Source organism: Mytilus galloprovincialis, chromosome 7 (genome assembly GCF_965363235.1).
Source record: "Mytilus galloprovincialis chromosome 7, xbMytGall1.hap1.1, whole genome shotgun sequence".
Taxonomy (NCBI): Eukaryota; Metazoa; Mollusca; class Bivalvia; order Mytilida; family Mytilidae; genus Mytilus; species Mytilus galloprovincialis.
The window spans coordinates 60,252,753-60,274,918 of NC_134844.1; the positions used below are offsets into that span (position 1 = coordinate 60,252,753).

Here is a 22,166-nt window from a genome sequence, read left to right on the forward strand (position 1 = left end):
TTTATCATAAAATGACAGTATGGATCCCAAAATATGTACTGCTATATTACATGTGGGACTTGTCAGTAAAAAATAGACATGGAAAATTCTCGTTTGTTGTATTTTAAGTTAGAACAACCTCACAGATTTCTTGTTGTAAACCAGAAATACACCGGGCTGTTCGATGAAATTTACAATACGACCGACACGATTTAAGAAAGCCAAAAAAGCAATTTTTATCCAAATGTTTGGTTGATATGTTTTACACAACAAAATTAAGGGAAGTGAGGGGTTCCAAATTAACCAAAGGCTACGAATGAGTCTAAAATGACAACGAGTTGATGAATGACGGTCGACAAATGGATACATAAAGGCCACACCCAGTAGTCGGTTGCAGTTTGGTCTTGAAAAAAGTAATTAATATATAAGTTCGGCGAAACAGACATTCCAGTCACACTTGCAAACCCCCGCCCCCAAAAAATATGCCCGTTTTTTTATTCATCATTTTTAATCAATGCTACATAATTCTGTTGGAAATTTTCGTTTCTAATACTAGTAGCAAAAAAGTGGACAAGATTATTGTTTGGGGATCATCATTCAACTATGTTATTTCTAGTTAAAATAGGCTGGGGCGTTTGGGGTTGCACATGTTTTCGTAGGTAAAAAATATTGCTGTTGAACTTTTTATCATGGAAGTGTAATAGAGTATAACTTTCTGTCTCCTGGAATTGTGATATAGAAGATGAAATCTTGCACCTCTCTTTTAAGTGTAATGTATAAGTTTGACTTTTATATGAAATCTTGCACCTTTCTTTTAAATGTAATGTAGTCAAACGTTTGTGAAACGTATTAGAAATCATTTAAGTATTGATATTCAAAAAGGGACTCGGATACTGAGGTGTTTCGTGCAGTCAGTATGGTGTTGTTAGAACCTTCGAGTACCCAAATGAGTTAAGTTTCTTGGAGTCAGTTTTTTTTTACTGTAGACTCAATCTTTTTCTAATCTACTTTTTTCTCTTTCGTGCACTGTACTATCTGCACATGTATTTCTTTGTTTGGGAGCTACCATTTGATTTTTATGGGGGGGGGGGGGGGGGGGGGGGCTAGGATGAAAAATTTTGTCCTGCATTTTTTTTAGCTGTAATCTCTGTCCTGCCTTTTTATTTTTCACTCTGTTCGGTCCTGCCTTTTTTTTTTTTAGTTTATCCAGACTTTTTTTTACCTAAATTGTCGTCCTGACTTTTTTTTTTTTGCAAGTGTCTCATCCTGCCTTTTTTTTTTTTACTCAAAACTCCTGTCCTGCCTTTTTTTTCAAATTTCATCCTAGCCCCCCCATAAAAATCAAATGGTAGCTCCCTTTGTATGCTTGACGATTCACATCTCCTTGGGGTCAATCCTCAAATTTGAAAAATAAATAAATTGAGAAAGATCACATCATTAAGAACATGTGTACTAACTTTCAAGTGTTAAAGTTATACTTCAACTCCATCAAAAAGTGCCTTGACCTAGCACTTAACCAAAAACTTTAACCTGAAGCGGGACAGACAGACGGATGAACAAATAGACGCACAAACCGAAAAAACATACTGCCCCTTGGTGTGGCATAAAAAAAGTCTCCCACAATTAATTTTTCATAACATTTTAACAATCACCTCAGTGAAGGTAGCAGGCTAGGGAGAACAGTCAATTCGTCCCCCAAACATTAGTTTTTAGATACAGCTAATAATGTTAAATTTGAGCATCTGCATATCATATAAATGTAGATTGATAATAAATGTTGCTAGATTAACATCCAGTGGCAAATATTTCAGGCATATTCAGGACATTACATGAATGATCTTGTTAGTTGATACACCATTCGAAGTGAAGAAGAAACACAATATAGTTAGGTTACCTTGGCCTACATTTTAAACAAAACTAAGTACAGTGAAAGCACACAACTTCGTTAATTTGTGGTCAGCGTAACTGTCTATGAGGGGTATTTTGAAGATTTCAAAAATAAATGATGTTACTGATGGCAACTTGGAATTTTTTTTTCATTTGCTCTATCTTACACATAGTAATTTTATTATGTACTATAACATGTAGATTTTTTTCCCATGACAAAAACTGTGTGTCTTTTCTAGAGGTGGCATGAATCAGATGTAGATACTAAAAAAACCAAAGATCTTTTCGAGTACATACAATCTAAGACTCTTTCATCTTGCATTAGTATTAAAACATATAACTTTTTTACACTTTACACAAGTATCCCTCATTCCAAACTAAAAGACAAATTGAAAGAGTTTGTATTGGTTTGTTTTGTAAAAAATATAATTACCAATGTAGATACAAGTATCTTGTCGTAGGGAGGGATAAATCCTACTGTGTAAAAAAATAACTCTGCATGTATCAAATAAAAAATTATCTAAAACTGATATATCATCAAGATGCTTGATTTCTTGATTGACATCATATTTGTTACATATTGAGGACGTGTTTTTCAACAAACTATCAGCATTTCTATGGGAACCAATTGTGTCCCATTTCCTGCCGACTTGTTCCTTTATTCTTATGAAGCGGTCTTCATACAGGAACTTTTTTTAATTTACTTTCCACTAACTAGATTATGTTCTCTCAATAAATAATTCAAAATTTGGTGACTATGTTGAACTATCCCATAGAACTAGAGATAAAGGATAAAACAGATAAAGTTTAGTCTGTCTCAAAAATGGACACACATCTAGAAATTGACAATGAGAGTCAGTAGAAAACAAAACTTTACGACAAAAGAGATGATTTCAGCGTCCCCATTGTCAACTTTCTATTTTTATGTAGCAACAATCCAGCAAAGCCTGCATACAGAGTACATATCTCCTAATTGATACAATATTCCTGTGCTTGTATTTCCTATCATGATTTTCTTAGAGTGTTGCTTTTAAACCAAGAGTTCCATATTGTGAAGTTGAAATCATTCCTTAGAAAATTTGGATGAAGCCATCACAAGTTGGTTGACCCTTATGAATATCCATTGCACAGATGATATTGGATATGATCCTTATGTGGTTACTACAATCTGTTCCTTTTTTACAAATGTGACCTACTGAATTAAGACTATTTACCAGGTTTGTAATAACCTTAGCAACATGATGGGTGTCCACATGTTGAGCAGGATCTGATTACTGGTCCGGAGCATCTGACATCCTCCTCAGTTTTTGGTGATGTTCATGTTGCTTAGACGTTAATTTCCAATGTTGTGTCTGGTGTACTATTATTTGTCTGTTTGTCTTTTATCTTTTTTAGCCATGTCGTTGTCCCTCTGGTATATTTTGCCCCTCTTTTATATACTCTTTGATTCAAATACAATTAGGTTCTAATTTTTTTTTAAAATTGATTGGTTGTTTGTTTTACATCCAGTGGCAAATACTTCTTGTATGTTTGGGAGGAAACCAAATTAACTATCAATACTGTATATGTAGCTTCTGCAATATTGGGTCATATTATATTAGGTGGCCTGCTGGATGGCATAATTTCTGTTCCTTTCTAAAACAATAATTCATACATCCCCCACAGTCAAACTAACACCTCAATCGGCAAAGGTTTGGCTGAAGACCAAGGACTGGCCATATTTCTATACCCCTTACAACTCTTAGGGTTATAAGATTTGGATCATTTGAGTCATAACCATTTATGGATAATTTTCCAATACCCCTTTCTGAATATAAGGCATTCTCTTTAACATTTTCAAAAGCATACACCAAAATGCTGTGATTGGCTAACAAAGTACCAAACAATTGAAATTCAACCAATGACATAACATTGTTTTTAATTGAGGTATGACCAATGAAATTACCCATAGTCCTTTAGATTATGAAACAGCAAATTTGCTGGATACATTTTTAAATACTGTAAATTCAGAAATTATTGCGATGTTATTATTATTGTGAAAAATGCGACAGGGTTATAATCGCAACAATTTCATTTCCCATTTAGCAATTTTTTATGAGAATCAAACAGGATTTTTCTCAATGATGCAAAATTTAAATTCGCATTATAGTCTTAAATGACAAAATCGCAATAATAAATGTACGCAATAATTTATGAATTCACAGTACCAAATTTAAGAAAATTTTGAATTCAGATGATGCTTTTGACTATAAATTTGATAGGGTAAATATACTGGGTTATAGCCTTATAATCTGACATAAAATTCACACAATCAATACCTCTGAGAGTGAATGAAAATAATAAGCATTAGACTTGTAATATTTTTATATTTTCTTTTCTCAATGTATAATTATAAAATAAAACTTTTTTTCTCAATAAACAATAATAAATAACCTCACAAAAACAAGCAAAAGACATACATGAATAAACTCCACTTGGTCACATGTGTGTGCATGACAATAGATTGAAAATCGTTATATGAACAACATCAATAATCTATGAAAAATTAATTGTAAACACTCATCCCCCTTAGTTGGAAATCATTAAATGAAACACATATTGTTATCTCTATGTTAAACAATTTTAAACATACAACCCTCCCCTCAATCAAAATTCATTAAATGAAACAATTAATCAATCAAGAAAAACAGTTTCTTGACGGAAACGCTTCCACTACAAAAATTAGCATAGGAGGAGAAATTAATTTAATTTTACCTAACTGGAGATGGTACAAAATATAATACTGTATATAACTTTTGTTAAATAATTATTATCCCTATTTTATGATATTTTCCTTTGATCTTGCTAACTGATAATTTCTTTTCTCAGCAGAGTCGAGTGATATGAAAATTATCGCTAAAAACTAAGAAGGCATGTGGCATTGTCAAGGAAATTGACACCGTTGTCATAGGTTAATAGCCATAAACAGATTATCATTGGTCATCTCAACTCGATTGCCATTCTCACTTTCGCCGTACCGGCTCAAGCGAGAAAAGATGATCAACGATAATCTATAAACATGCACTTCTGGTCAGGCATTATAATTCTGAAAATAAATTTTGATGACTTAATAAATAAACTGAATGATTTAAAATTAAAAACCATTAAATAATTTTTTTATAAAGTAAAGATTTTCATTTACTCTGTTGCTTAAAAAAAAATTAACAAAATTTTTATGTTCAATCAATGAACATAAAAACTTTAAAGTAATGTGACTATATAAAAGATGTGGTTAAATAAATGAATGGGATGAATTTAAGTACACCACAATATGAATCCCCTCTTTTTCATAGATACAACAAATTTTTATATACAAAAATAAATGGATTTGTAATTTGATCATGTTGATATTCTAAATCAAATTATAATGCCTCTGAATGTGGATTATTTTCTGGTAGTCTGTAAAATGTAGAGTGAAAACTTTTTTTAGACAACTTTTAAACATCTTTACATTTTTTTTTTCTCTCTCTTCAGAAAATGTTAGGAAAATGTTATATTGTATGCATAAGATTTTAGAAGAAATTAATATAATTCGATACTAGTGACAATACTAACAAAAGTCAAATGTATATGAGAAAGAAAAAAAAAACACCAAATACATTGTGCACATAGAATTTCTGTTAATTCCAAAGAAACTTTTTACAAGAAAAAAACTTTATAATTAGTATCATGTTTCACCTCAAGCTATAAATGAATGTACAAATCCCCCATATGTACACATTTGTTTATTATGCCTCATAAAAGTTAGAACCAACCCAACTTTTTACATCTGATTTAAATCTATGAAAAGTAATATAAGACTGCAGAAGAAAATTGTAGTAGAGTTTAAAGATTTAGAGACTATTTTTTTGTATGAGTATTAAATAGATATACATTTATTTACACCCAGTTAAAATTCAGATGGTATCTTTAAGACAATTTCTACCTTTTATTATCTTTAATTTTTGCATTTCATTTTAAGCAATACATTTTTTTGTAATTTACTCATATGTATATATATATTTCAAATGGAGAAAACCTTTACAATATGTGAAATATGTCAATCATACATTATTAGTGTATTCGGAAATGGGATAGAACATTATGTATACATCAGCAATGACTGGTATTCAATACACAGAAATATCATTGAAAATACAAGACAACCATCTACAAATCTTAATTAAAAAATACCTACAACTTTAAATTTAAAGTCATTACGTGTCAATTTCACCAAAAAACTTGCCACAAAAAAATATTCTAATCATGAACATTTCATTATGAGTTATGATCAATTTTTGTCTTAAGAATTTTTGTGAAAAGTGATCAAGAAACATAAATATATACAAATTACTCAACACTAGATTATTTTTTCTTGAGACAATGACATTTTATAGACAACCTTATCCTCATGGTTTATGGGTGACAATACCATGGAAATTTTAAGTCCCTTTTAATAGTTGAATATTTATGTCAAGCTGATGTTTCTGTAATGTTTGTAGAGCCATCAAAGTCAATTATGGTTGGCGAATACAATATCGATTTATAATAATATTTCAATTTTACAATGTACTGGTTTTTATATCTGTTAGCACTACTACTTGACCTCCATCAGTATTTTATCTCATAACACTTGTTGGTTTCATTATAACTCCAATAAATATAGTCTTTGTTCTTATGTTCTTCATTTTTGTTGTGTTAATGTATTTGCAGTCCTGAAATAAAAAAACAATTTACATATAATTTATTGATTGATATTTTGGTGTTTAATGCCACTTTCTGAATTAATGGCTATATAGTCGTGGAAGACAGAAAGGTCGACGAGAACCACAACTTTTGGCATGAAAACTGACCATGCTAGTTAATAAAGATTGGAGTCACAAGTACCTACCATGTGCAATGTTTAAACCCACCACAGTGTTGACAGACTAGTGATAGATATATAGATTCCAACACTGCAACAAGTGTATTACGATATTTCTCCACTTGAGATAGTTAAATTTTATTATTTAAAGCGCGAGGCTTGCCGAGCTCTTTAAATAACTAAAATTTAACTTCGAGAGTGGAGAAATATCATAATACACGAGTTATAGTGTCGGAATCTGTTTCTCTAATGATTTTTATCCTTCTTTTTCAAAGATTTTCAGAAACTTGTGTCTTTTATATGCGACGTCATCAGGCATTGTCGCCTTTTTTCATGACGTCACAATAGAACCAGATGCTCCGCAGGGCGCAGCTTTATACAACCGCAGAGGTTGAACCCTGAACGGTTGGGGCAAGTATGGACACAACATTCAAGCTGGATTCAGCTCTAAATTTGGATTGTGATTAAATAGTTGACACAGCATAGGTTTCTGACACAGAATGAATGTGGTCTAATGAACTTAAAAATTTTTTTTTGAGCAATTCACTATGCTGTTGAATATCAATCCTCTCAAAAAAATGTTTAAAGAAATTTTCTTTTTATTTATGAAATCTGAAATGAAAAAAATTGACCCCCCAATTTTTTTTTCACATCCCCCTTTCCCTTATTTCAAAACTGATCTCAATTCAAATTTCTAATGAAGTTTGCAACAATAACTACTCATTTAAATACATCATAAAATATTAAAATGTAAAAAAAGTGCTTGTTATCACTGAATGGTAAAGATTGTTTTAATCTATCAGTTGGTAGTAAAAGTGAATATACATTGTATATTGTATAAAACAATGATTTAAGTTGATTCAACTACTATTCTGGACAAAGAAAGATAACTCCAATTGAAATCCAATTGGAATTTCTTGCTATTGCACAATATTGTGCAATTAGATATTTCTTGCTATTGTGCAATACTGTGCAATTGAAAATATTTGCTATTGCACAATACTGTGCAATTGAAGATTTCTTGCTATTGCACAACACTGTGCAATTGAAGATTTCTTGCTATTGCTGAATACTGTGCAATTGAAAATTTCTTGCTATTGCACAATACTTAATATAATAATTTTGGATCCTGCTTTGGACCAACTTGAAAACTGGGCCCATAATCAAAAATCTAAGTACATGTTTAGATTCAGCATATCAAAGAGGCCCAAGAATTCAATTTTTGTTAAAATCAAACTTAGTTTAATTTTGGACCCTTTGGACTTTAATGTAGACCAATTTTAAAACGGGACCAAAAATTAAGAATCTACATACACAGTTAGATTTGGCATATCAAAGAACCCCAATTATTAAATTTTTGATGAAATCAAACAAGGTTTAATTTTGGACCCCGATTTGGACCAACTTGAAAACTGGGCCAATAATAAAAAATCTAAGTACATTTTTAGATTCAGCATATCAAAGAACCCCAAGGATTCAATTTTTGTTAAAATCAAACTAAGTTTAATTTTGGACCCTTTGGACCTTAATGTAGACCAATTTGAAAACGGGACCAAAAATTAAGAATCTACATACACAGTTAGATTCGGCATATCAAAGAACCCCAATTATTCAATTTTTGATGAAATCAAACAAAGTTTAATTTTGGACCCTTTGGGCCCTTTATTCCTAAACTGTTGGGACCAAAACTCCCAAAATCAATACCAACCTTCCTTTTATGGTCATTAACCTTGTGTTTAAATTTCATAGATTTCTATTTACTTATACTAAAGTTATGGTGCGAAAACCAAGAAAAATGCTTATTTGGGTCCCTTTTTGGCCCCTAATTCCGAAACTGTTGGGACCTAAACTCCCAAAATCAATACCAACCTTCCTTTTGTGGTCATAAACATTGTGTTTAAATTTCATTGATTTCTATTTACTTAAACTAAAGTTATTGTGCGAAAACCAAGAATAATGCTTATTTGGGCCCTTTTTTGGCCCCTAATTCCTAAACTGTTGGAACCAAAACTCCCAAAATCAATCCCAACCTTTCTTTTGTGGTCATAAACCTTGTGTCAAAATTTCATAGATTTCTATTAACTTAAACTAAAGTTATAGTGCGAAAACCAAGAAAATGCTTATTTGGGCCCTTTTTGGCCCCTAATTCCTAAAATGTTGGGACCAAAACTCCCAAAATCAATCCCAACCTTCCTTTTGTGGTCATAAACCTTGTGTTAAAATTTCATAGATTTCTATTCATTTTTACTAAAGTTAGAGTGCGAAAACTAAAAGTATTCGGACGACGACGCAGACGACGACGCCAACGTGATAGCAATATACGACGAAAAATTTTTCAAATTTTGCGGTCGTATAAAAATTCAGAAGAAAACAAAACATTTAGACATCATAATCAAATTTCGACTTATCATTTGCCGAGAACAGATTTTTCACTAGTGAGGAGAAATATTTTTCTCACACCGGTCAGGAAATGTGAAAATAGCACAAAAATTAGAGAAAGATAGATATAGATGTCAATAATGTATGATGAAGTACAACAGTATGATGAACCACTGAAGACCTTAGAACTTGCGGTGTCTTTTTCAATGTGTTAAAGAAATATAAAGTAAAGCTACTTAGTTCTTCTAGACTACATTTGAGTAATCTTTGTATAGGGTTGATTCATAATTACCTTTCAGGTATTAATTTTTTTGTCATTTCATTGCATTGGTAAACATGGTTAAGGAAAATCATATGGAACTTTGTGAATAATTAGTACAACAGATTTTAATATAATCAAATTACAACTTTTAAGTTGTTATATGCAAACTATGAAACCACTAATACTGTAACCAATAAATGGAAGGTTTTTTGTGGACAAAACACCAGCATTTTTTCTGTTTTAGTATGCAGACAATGAAACCGCTAACTAATTCTAAAGCCAACAAATCAACATTTCTGATTTTTTTTACAAATTACAAAATTTTGATCCATGAATAAATGTATTTTACAGTAACCATGGTAACCTACCATTCCATTGCTTCATTTAGTCCTTCCCCTTTGATTGCTGATGTTTTAAATATCTGATATTTATGTTTAATTGCTGTAAGTCCTAATGCATTAGCTACTTCACTTGGTGTCATAGCTCCCTCTATATCCTGTTTATTGGCAAATATTACGAGAACAGCTTTTCTTAATTCATCTTCCTATAGAAATATAATAAACAGAATATGAAAAACATTTTATCGTGAATATAAGTTCAATTTTTTTTACATAAAAAAGGTCGTTAGTTTTCTCGTTTGAATTGTTTTACATTGTCTTATCGGGGCCTTTTATAGCTGACTATGCGGTATGGGCTTTGCTCATTGTTGAAGGCCGTACGGTGACCTATAGTTGTTAATGTTTGTGTCATTTTGGTCTTTTGTGGATAGTTGTCTCATTGGCAATCATACCACATCTTCTTTTTTTATATATAGTAAATGATGATGGTTTTGTTATTACTAACCTTTTTTTAACAATCAACAAGCTGCAATAATACTGTAAATTCAGAAATTATTGCGTGCATTTATTATTGCCATTTTGTCATTTTAGACTTAAATGCAATTTTAATTTCTACGATTTTGGGAAAAATCCTGCTTAATTCATTTAAATATTTTTAAATTATTGTGTTTATAACTCTTTCGCAATTTTCGCAATAATAACCAGGTGCTCCGCAGGGCGCAGCTATATACGACCCCAGTGGTCGAACCCTGAACAGTTGGGGCAAATTTGGTCACAATATTCAAGCTTGATACTGTCTGAATTTGGATTGTGATCAAATTTTTTACATAATATGGCAGTCTGCACAATTAGCCACTAGTCCAATGCCCCAGACTAGTAAAATTTCATTCGGACTAGTAAGTTTTTGCAAAACTTTGTTTGGCCCAATCAGAAAAATGTCAGAATATTGGTCTTCGGACTAGAAGCTGAAAAAGTTTTTGGTGCAGACTGATATGGGTTTTTGTCACAAAATTAATGTGGTCAAAGATCTAACAAATCTATTGCACAATACTGTGCAATTGAATATTTCTTCTTGAAACTTTTCAAAATTTGAAATTTGAAAAATTTTGAAAAAAAAGGAATCCCTTAAAAAAATGGTAAACAAAAAATCCCCACCCCCACTTTTTGAAACCCCCATTGGAGCAATAACTCTTAAACTCAATCCCATGCTTTCTTTTGCAGTACAATTTCAGAGAGATCCATACACTTAAACACAAGTTATCGTCATGATTGTTTGGAAACTAGAAACATGCTTATTTTTGGCCCTTTTTATGCCCCTAAATCCTACATATTTCCGGCAATTAACCCAAAACTTAATTCCAGCCTCCCCTTTGTTATATGGTACGTTGTGGTACAATTTCAGAGAGATCAGTACAATTACACACAAGTTATTGTCTGGAAACTAGAAAAATGCTTGTTTTGGCCCCTTTTTGGCCCTTAATTCCTAAACTTTTGCCCCATAACCCTGAAAATGAATCCAAACCTTCTACTTGTGGTTTTAAACATTGTGATATAATTTCAGAGCAATTGAAATATTTGTACACAAGTTATTATCCTGAAACTAAAAAAATGCTTGTTTTGGGCCCCTTTTGGGCCCCTAATTCCTAAACGGTTGGGACCATCATCCCCAAATTTATCCCAACCTTCATTTTGTGGTATTGAACCTTCTGAAAAAATTTCATAAAGATTTATTCACTTAAACTAAAGTTATTATCCGGAAACCAATGTGTCTTCGGACGACGACGCAGACGACAACATCATACCATTATACGATCCCAAAATTTCTTTGGGGTCGTATAAAAATCTGGCAATAATTACTGAGTCAACAGTATAATTATATGATGATCTGGCCATTACTTTTCTCGTTTAAATATTTGTCATTTAATGGCCTTTAATTGGCTTGCTATGCAGTGAGTTTTGCTCGTTGTTGAAGGTCTAAAGGTGACCTTCTACACTATTTGGTCTCTGGTGGACAGTCTCTTTGGCAATCATACCACCTCTTTTTATTTTGATATGTATCATTATACATTCTAAAATCTACTTTGTTGAACATAATTGGTTCAAGATTGAGCTTATCTACTAACAATCAAAATGCATCAGCTGTCTAATACTTCCTGTTTAATAATTTTCTTACCTTTAACATAGAGAACATTTCCTGTTTTATAATTTCCTACCTCTAACATAGAGAACAATTCCTGTTTTGAGATGCCCATTCTTTCTCTATCCATACTATCTACTACATATATAATGGCATCTGTGTTACTATAGTAGCATCTCCAATAGGGTCTGAAATTTTAAAGTTAATGTAACTATATATTTATGAATAGTAAAACAACTATTGTTAATAGGATAACTGAAAACTCATTGTATAGGTAGTCAAAAGAAATTAAAAAAAAAAGAAAACACAACTTTTCTTCTTTTATCATGTTTATAATATGAAATTTGAAACGTCTGAGCGATATCTTAAACTGCACCTCCTAAATAATTCATCTGTCATGTAAATTTTAGCATTGAAATACATGTATATAAATTGTAATTTTTTTGGAGAATAAGCAATGCAATGCATTGTGACGTTTTTCTATTTCATTAAATACATCTGATCATACACTGTACTTGTGTGTCAAGATTTAGAGTCAGCAATACATTGTATTGCATGTCATGCATGTATATCATTGTATTCATTATTACAAATGTCACATTTTTCTATAACATTAATCACATCTTATTAAAGACTGTATGTATGTAGCAAATCTAACTCTTTGTAACAACTATCTAGCAAACCTTACCCTATACTTATTACATACCTTATACTTGTTTGTCCACCAAGATCCCATACTTGAAATTTTAAATTTTTAAACTGAACTGTTTCAACATTAAAACCAATTGCTGAAAAAGACAGAAATATGTTAAATACATGTAGAGTGGGGTGCTCATTTTCACCATATCTTTCCATGTTTTCTACAGTTTATGTTCAGGTCTATATGTTTTTGAAGTATACTGATATTTCTATATGAAGATAACTTCAAATGCAAAACATTCCTAAGCTTGAAAACATGTTTGTTTGAAAATAATCATCTGTAAAGTTAGATTAAAAGGTGTTTGAAATTTCCTGAAGTTTTGTCAATGGGGGACACATATTCGCCGTTTTTACACATCTATTTAAAACCAAATAACTGCAGCTTTATATAATATTTATCAAATAAATTTCATTATAGATGAACAGCAGACATTTCAAAGGTGTAAAAAACAGAAATTTAGGCCAATCAGTCAAAACAATGCTAAGAAAAAAATCTATGAAAATCCTGTTTTTCATTCAGGAAATTGACCGAAAATTGTTGTCCGTTTTTCGATCTTTTGCAGTAAGTGCCGTAATTTTGTTTAAGTTTAAAAAATAATCATATTTGTTATAAAATTATAATTTATTGGCATATTTCTTCCATTTCAGCCATCCTTTGAAGTGTTTACACCTCAAAATCATAAAACGGCGAAATTGTGTCCCTGGCGAATATGGGCCCCCCCACTCTACAGGAAAATGATCAGTAAAACACAACAATGAATTGTAATTTAAACATACATTGATATAGTACCTTCATTGCATTGGGGGTCATAAATTCCATCCCTTTAACTTGTTGCATTTATATATTATTACCCTTTTTTTAACACACACAAATTTAAAGTATCTACTAATATACATGTACCATGATAGAGTATTGTTAACCCATTTTTATCATTCATAATTGAAGTAAATCCTGACGCCACCAAATTCGAAAAAAAAACATATATGTATTTTGTTGTATAAATAAGCATTACGTATATTATATGCATCCCAGGGACTCATGGGTTTCAAAAATTATGCACCCAGCCCGATTTTCATGCATCCAGGACGTGTATACACGTCTTAACCAGAACCCTGTATAAGTTTTATGATAATAATGATGTTCAGTGGTTGTTGTTTGTTATATATTAATGTGGTTCATAAGTGTATATAGATTATAAAGATTAGACCATTTAAATGGTTTTACACTAGTCATTATAGGGTCCCTTCACAACTTGCTGATTGGTGTGAGCCAAGGCTCCTTGTTAAAGACCATACTTTGACCTATAATGGTTTTCTTTTACAATTTTTTAACTTGGATGGAGAACTGTCCCATTGCCATTGGCAATCATACCACATTTTCTTGTATCTATACATGTAGTTATTTCAAAAAGAAACAAGAATGTGTCCAAAGTACACGGATGCCCCACTCGCACTATCATTTTTCATGTTCAATGGACCGTGAAATTGGGTAAAAAATCTAATTTGGCATTAAAATTATAAAGATCATATCATATGGAACATGTGTACTAAGTTTCAAGTTGATTGGACTTCAACTTCATCAAAAACTACCTTGACCAAAAACTTTAACCTGAAACTCCCACTTTCATTTATTATGTTCAGTGGACCATGAAATTGGGGTCAAAAGACTAATTTGGCTTTAAAATTAAAAAGATCATATCATAAGCAACAAGTGTACTAAGTTTCAAGTTGATTGGACTTCAGCTTCATCAAAAACTACCTTGACCAAAAACTTTAACCTGAAACTCCCACTTTCATTTTCTATGTTCAGTGGACCGTGAAATTGGGGTCAAAAGTCTAATTTGGCTTTAAAATTAGAAAGATCATATCATAAGCAACTAGTGTACTAAGTTTCAAGTTGATTGGACTTCAGCTTCATCAAAAACTACCTTGACCAAAAACTTTAACCTGAAACTCCCACTTTCATTTTCTATGTTCAGTGGACCGTGAAATTGGGGTCAAAAGTCTAATTTGGCTTTAAAATTAGAAAGATCATATCATAAGCAACTAGTGTACTAAGTTTCAAGTTGATTGGACTTCAGCTTCATCAAAAACTACCTTGACCAAAAACTTTAACCTGAAACTCCCACTTTCATTTATTATGTTCAATGGACCATGAAATTGGGGTCAAAAGACTAATTTGGATTTAAAATTAAAAAGATCATATCATAAGCAACAAGTGTACTAAGTTTCAAGTTGATTGGACTTCAGCTTCATCAAAAACTACCTTGACCAAAAACTTTAACCTGAAACTCCCACTTTCATTTTCTATGTTCAGTGGACTGTGAAATTGGGGTCAAAAGTCTAATTTGGCTTTAAAATTAGAAAGATCATATCATAAGCAACTAGTATACTAAGTTTCAAGTTGATTGGACTTCAGCTTCATCAAAAACTACCTTGACCAAAAACTTTAACCTGAACGGACGGACGCACAGACGAACGGAGGAACAGACCAGAAAACATAATGCCCCTCTACTATCGTAGGTGGGGCATAAAAAAGGACATTGTAAAATGAACAGTTTATTTTGTCTGTCTGTTTAATTGTAGGTCTTAAAGAAATTTTTGTCATGTAAAATATTGTCGGTATGACATATGGCATACTTGGAATAGTTGTCACAACTTCGCCAACTTGTAGTCTGTATAATATTGTGGTTTTTCCTGCACCATCTAAACCTAAAATCAAAATTCTCCTTTCTTTTGTTCCAAATAAACCAGAAAAATAACTCCAAATTCCACCTGAAAAAGAAAAAAAGTTTATACATGTATTATTGTATATATATTTAGCATAGCACTGAACAATGTTGGTAGCTATTAAAAAGATATTCAACTGACCATATATATCTCCCCCTTCATGTACATGTATGCTGTTACTAAAACAAATGTTGGTTTTACACTAGTTATTTTTAAGGCTCTTTAATAATAGCTTGCTGTTTGGTGTGAGCCAAGGTTCTGTGTTGAAGACCGTACTTTGACCTACATGTATAATGGTTTACTTTTACAAATTGTGACTTGGATGGAGAGTTGTCTCATTGGCACTCATACCACATCTTATTATATCTATTGTTTTTTTTTTCCTCACACATTTGTGATATTCATGATTGCAACATGACTATACGTTTTCAATAGTCATTAACATTTCAAAGTGACAATTGTTTGTTTAAAACAGTGCTGTTGTGTGGTTGTTGTTTTCAACTTATGTACATGTATGAAGTCAGGTCAGTAGGACTGGAAGGGCCATAAAAAAAATTAGTTGTTTGCCCTAACCCTACTGTACATTGTACCTTCCAGTACATGTACACAAAAATAGATAGCTACCTACAAAAAGTCTTTTATTGTCCTATGTGAAAAAGTGTTTTTTAATCAGATAGGAATTATAGTTATCCCGTACCATTGTAAACTCATACCAATGTCAACTCGTACCACTAAAAAAAACCTCGTACCAATGCAAACTCGTACCACTGCTAACTCGTACCAACTTATTTAAATGCATTTAAATGGTGTTTAATGATGAATATATACTTTACTTTCACTCAATACCTCTCAAGTCTGTAAAATGTATATAATTTGAAAGTACAATGACCAATTTGTAGCTAATGTTCCTTGTCTATTGGATAGAAAATACTGTGGCAGATGTAGATTATTAAAGTATATATATCAGTTTCACCCCAAGAAAATATTTAATTTTTCATGAATAAATCTTATCATGTTAATGTCATTATACTTGTATTGATTTTTCTGATTTAATAAAAACTTGAAAACAGTTAATCAAAATGATTTCCAATATGAAATTCTTATTGTCTATAAATAACAATGAAATGTAACTGTTTCCTGTGAAGGGGTTTCCCGAATTTTCCCGCCAAAAAGCACATGGCTTTCAACAATTGTAAACATAGCATTAAATTTTTGATCTTGGATTACAGCTTTAATAATTTAATTTTGGATATAGATATTCAACTTAAGGTACAGTTAAAGCAATGTTTTTACTTTCTTCTGGATTAAACCTAGTTTGAAAGATCAGTTTAAAAAAGAAAACTAAAAAAAATCGCTATTTTTGTCTTAGTTTTCATTCCAATCCAGTATAAAATTCAAGTAATTCAACTTTATTTTTATTAAGTTTACAAAAAAAAAAAAAACAGTGCCCAGTGGTACGACTTCTGAATGATACGACTTCCCAGTGGAACGAGTGAACTTTTTTGGTACGAGTTACCGTGGTACGAGTTTTTGGTGGTACGAGTTAACTTGCTTCCGGGGATAGGACAAATCCGGGTTCATTCGCCCTGATTCATGTTCGCCCTGGTACCTGTTCGTCCAGGGTCCATTCGCCCTTATTCTTATTTTTTTCTAATTGTTGTCTAGTCGCATTATTTTAAGTATTTGAACAAAATATGTTCGTTTGTTGAAAAATTGACAGAATATTTATATTGGCGCAAAAATTTATCATGTTCCCTTTGATTTGCAGAGTAGAATACTGGAATACAATGTATTTATCTTTATTGATATTTGTTAACAAAATAATTGTATTCAGTCAATCACGAATGTATGCAGTATGACTAGTCTTAGAGTATAAATAAATGAATTTGTAAATTAGTTTCATAATTTACAGTTTGTACAACATTGTTTGTAATGATTTCAAGCTGAAAATTTTATCAAAACAAAACGTTTGTTTTTATTATCAATCCATCATTATTCAAAAGACAAGTATCACAATAATCAGTGATCTGAATTATTTTGTCATTGAACAATTAATGATCCTAAACAAGCCGTAAACTTTTAAATATTTCAATGTTTTCATAAATTTCAAGAATATAAATGATATATATATATACCATAGAAATATCTGAATATTAATATTTTTATAGTAGGAGGAACGGACTCTATGGGTGAACGAACTCAGAGCGAACGGACCTAGGGCGAACATGTTATTAAGGCGAACAGTCCCGATACCGGATAGGACCTTTATCGGGACTCCGGGATCAGGTGTCTAAGCTCGGGATTTCGGGATTGACCCTTTCGGGATCCGGGAATTTTTTTTTTCGAATTTCGGGACCTCAGGATTTCGTATTTTTAAGACCGGGATTTCGGGATTTCGTGTTTTTAAACCCGGGATTTCGGGATCAGGACCCCTCCTACGCTCCCTCAGGCATGGAGACTAAAAAACATTGTCACTAAATGCAGGCGATTGTTTAGGCAGGCTTTATGTAACAAGGCTACAATTGCACTACAGCCTTTAGTATCGTCTGACCCTAGAGATGTCTTTCCAATTGAATCACAAAGTCAAAGGCATACCATCACCAGGAGTGACTGTAACTTGATTCACCGAGTCGGTGAGGGTGTACGAGAAACTCACGATGACACTGACAGTCTACTGTAGACTCTCATGCAAGCATAAGTACAGCAGATATCTTATTGCCATGAGTAGGTAACTAAAGAAAAGTTTGCCTAAATTAATTTTGCTGAATGACGTACCCATTCTTTTTGTATTTGGACAAAGTTATTGCAGAGTCTTTGGCGATAACCGGAAGTTTACACGTGTATTTGTAGTACGCATGCGCAACCACTATTCATTACAACAAGTTCGGTGTAACAAAACCCGGGATTTTAAAAATGACGTTCCTGATGTTGGGGGTGGGGGTCAAATATAACTTCAGACAACACGTCCATGTTATGATTTCGATAAAACAAGGAGTGCACGTGATAAATGGCATTATCAAATCGAACAACGACGGAGTCTGAGATGCGCTTGGGGAACGGACCCCCTTTTCCTATTTTTTTTATGAACTTTTTTGTGTTTAATAGTGTTTTTTTTTATATATGAAATTACAAAAGAGACATATATACATAGACATGGCAAGTCTCTGGTTAAAATGACAAGCGTTTGACTTTTGAAGCCAAATGCTATCCCACGCGCGATGATGGAAACTATGTGCTTTATAAATAATATATATGATCTACCTAATAGTATATGAATTTTCTCTGCAAAAATCTGCAATTTCGTTATACTGTATTGCGAAAAGAACTTGTTTTATAATACTGATTAATCTATATACTATTATAGATAAAGTAAACTTTGATGTACAGATTTTAAATTAATAATATCTTCTATTTTTGTAGTGGCTCTTTAAAAATTGCAAGTCCTTGCAAGTCTTATGTTTTTTTTATTACAATAACTTTAATTGTATGTTTCATAAAACATAAAACTTGATGAAGTATTGTCTCAAAGTCATTGTCTTATATATAATAATGTATTTATTACAAGTAAAGTATTAAGTCAGGAATTTCGTTATCACAAATTCAGATGTCGATATCTATATTTTGACATTGCATCCCGGAGGGGTGGGGGTTGGGGATACTGACTATCCTTTCGGGTATAGCTGTGCCGCCATCACTTGCCCAATTATACCCTGTTCAAACCAGAGATTATTGAAAAACATATGCCCTTTTAAACAGAAATATTGAAAAACATTCTGTGACGAATGGCTTTGGGACGACTATGCATTAAAAGGGCGTTGTCAGTAGTTACTGTCCCCTTTCGTATTTGAAACTGAAAACAGATAAACAATTTGAATTAAAAGTTACAGTAACAATTTCCTTATCTGATTTAATACATATCTTAAACTTCATGGTATTTATTAGTTACAATTTATTAAAGTTACAGTGAGGTTAATCATTTGATATTATAAAGTTCAATCACATCCCTTGTTTCTATGATATATGCTCTATATAGCACAGTCCAATAAAGATGGACTCACCTAGGGTTAAAACACACTCATTTAATACTAGACAATACAGGGTAATGGTATTGTCTAATAATGGTATATCCCAATCATCCAGGGGTATATAAACAGCCGTCAGCAGGGGCGGATGCAGGAATTTTCGAAAAGGGGGGGGGGGGGTGCTAACCCAGGGCAAAAGGGGGGGGGGGGGGGTGCAAAGGGGTGCAAACCATATGTCCCGATACAAATGCATTGACCGACAAAAATAAAGGGGGGGTGCGCACCCCCGGAACCCCCCCCCCCCTGGATCCGCCACTGCGTCAGCAGTCAGTCAGATTCGCGTTTGAAGTATTCGTACTGATCACAGCTTATTAACACAACTCACTCACTTTTTGGACAATCATAATGGAAATTCCAGATGAATTGAATGCTTTGCTAGCAGCCATGAAGTTGACTGGAAAAGATCCTGCCTGGAAGTTCTCGGCAAGTTCTGACCAGGTGTCAGTACAGTTGACGTGGAGCAAGACCAAGGCTAAGGAACCAGAGGCATCCTCTAGTAAAATCAAGCCGGCCCTGAAGAGTAAGCCACCATCTACCAGGAGAAGAGACGCAAAGCGTTTTGACCAGTGGATGGCAACAAAAACAGCCGTGGTACCTGCTGACCAAGTCCAACAAACCACCATCACACAAACAGAGGCAAGAGACAGCGTAGTTGGACATGTACTAACACCGACTAAGTACAAAGGGGAACCAGTTGGGGTTGTAGTCAATAGGGATATTGTCACCAGTCCCTACAACCCCAACAAGGCCTGCTGGTATTTTACACCTCCACCAATGATAGAGGCAAGCGCAGTAGGATCGACTTTGAAGACGGGTTCGACATCGACCACCCAGACCTACTGCGCACACCACCACACACATCGCCCGTCATCACTGAAGAATCCAAAGAGGCAATACAATCAGCCATACAAGCAGCACGACCTGATACTCCGTACCAGCAACACCAACGCAGTCGGAGTAAAATGAAGGCCAAAAGACAGACAGACTCCAGTCTATAGAATAGGTTGCTACAGTCCGCGATATCCAGACAGGATAGTCGGACTCTAAACAGCCACATATCATCATTATCAGTCAGGGTCGGTATTACAATCAGATCACACATATAACTTAAGTGATAAGATAAATACCTGCTTATTGTTCCAAACATTGGATTCACTGCTCAAGTCTTTCCAATAACTGAAACGTAGCAGAAGAATTACCTTAAGCTATAAGTGAGCTGTACCGAGAGAAACGGAAGAGCTAGAGAGGTAAGAGAGCTTCGTTAATTAAGATAGACATAGCGGAAAGAGCAACAATGTTGCGATCCGGTTGAGCTATCTATTTGAGATAAAAATATTGTGAGCCGGTGGAGCTACAGCACTAGTGAGTCTGTTGAGCTAGGAGCTACATACCTAGTGAGCAAGTGGATCTTGCTATTTAGTTGCCCCATAGAGTCAGTAATCCAGTTGGGCTGAATAATAATTGAGCTGGAAAAGCTTTAATGAGCCGAGAGAGGTAAACAGAAGAAAATATATACACAAGTCTCAGATCTCGAGAATCAACTCGGTTACGGACCCCAGACACGTTACAATACCCTGTTCTAGAAACGCTCAGAAAATGTATACCCTGTTATAAAGTAACCGTTTAAAAAGATGCTGTTCTGGACCCGGATTCTAGACTGTATCTTAAACAGTTAAATAAGCGATCCTGTTCTATGCAAATACATGAACCTAGTTTTATAAAAGACCCTGTGCTCAAAGCAAAGCATGAAAAAGCGACCCTGTTCTAACCAGCAGGGCATGAAAAAGGGACTCTGTTCTAACCACCAGGGCATGAAAAAGCGACTCTGTTTTGCGGCACACTCATACCACTAAAAATTTAGGAAGTAACCCCCCAGGCATTGCATACAATCATGTTTTTCTCTGACTGTTAGTGGCGTCTTTATAATAAATCCAATTGCAATGGAGGTTGGATGGGTATACCTTGATAATCTAAGTCTTATAAACATGATTTATTTACGTAATAGTTTTTGAAAAACTGGTCATTATCGTGATATATGGACTGCCCACAGGACAGTGGTATTGGCTAAGATAGTAAAATGGCTGAGCCTAAGGCGAGTTCATTATATCGTTATCACAGTCAATACCACTGTCTTACGGGCAGTCCATATATCACGATAATGACCAGTTCATCAATAACTATTATGTTTATTTCATTGAGGAACAATTTTTTTGAAAATCCTCATAAATTCAAAATGTCTAAAGCAAACTCGAGTAGTTGTGCGATTTCTATGGCAAAAAGTGAACACCAGTCGTGGTAATACTGCCATTCATTTTAGAGCAATTACCAAAACATATGGTAAACAGTTCAATAACTATAATTATTATAAAGGGACATCTCTCTAAACAGAGAAATGAAGCCCCACCGGTCATTAACAGAGAAACCACGCCCCAACGGTCATCAACAGACGGAAACCACGCCCACCGGTCATTATCATGTAAAAATCCGTTACGACCGGTTTTCTGGTCCGTTTCGTTCTGTTAATGACCGATGAAATTTATTAATTTACTGAAGAAAAATGAATGTCATGTGGCCCCTTTTTATTCAATAAGAGAAGCTTATTCTCAACCGATATGAAATAATTTTCATTAGTTGTTATCTATTTATGGCTTTGACTGACTAGCTGTCAGTAACTGAGAATACTCTCAGATCTCTACTTAGTTTGCAGTGTTTTTTACAGGTTCACGTTTCAAGGACCATAATAAATAATAAAATCATTTATTATGCAGTTCAGGGATTTCGTACAAAATCA

At 33.3% G+C, this 22,166-nt stretch overlaps 1 protein-coding gene across 1 annotated transcript; it reads right to left on the reverse strand.

Moving 5' to 3' along the window:
• Nucleotides 1-6,319: 6,319 nt before the first annotated feature.
• Nucleotides 6,320-18,146, reverse strand: LOC143083403 (ADP-ribosylation factor-like protein 1). The gene is made up of 6 exons (XM_076259655.1): nucleotides 18,069-18,146; nucleotides 15,204-15,338; nucleotides 12,571-12,652; nucleotides 11,941-12,052; nucleotides 9,758-9,933; nucleotides 6,320-6,599 (listed from the first exon to the last, which is right to left on the reverse strand). Exons 1-6 carry the CDS (start codon nucleotides 18,070-18,072, stop codon nucleotides 6,569-6,571), a joined length of 540 nt encoding a protein of 179 aa, XP_076115770.1. The 5' UTR covers nucleotides 18,073-18,146; the 3' UTR covers nucleotides 6,320-6,568.
• Between the last annotated feature and the right edge of the window lie 4,020 nt (nucleotides 18,147-22,166).

Bases quoted from the DNA above. Each gene is read 5' to 3' on its own strand.
- LOC143083403 (XM_076259655.1), bottom strand. The intron at 9,934-11,940 runs GTAGGAAATTAT...ATATTTCTATAG, and splicing joins AATTGTTCTCTATGTTAGAG to GAAGATGAATTAAGAAAAGC. The intron at 6,600-9,757 runs GTAGGTTACCAT...TTTTTATTTCAG, and splicing joins CTAAATGAAGCAATGGAATG to GACTGCAAATACATTAACAC.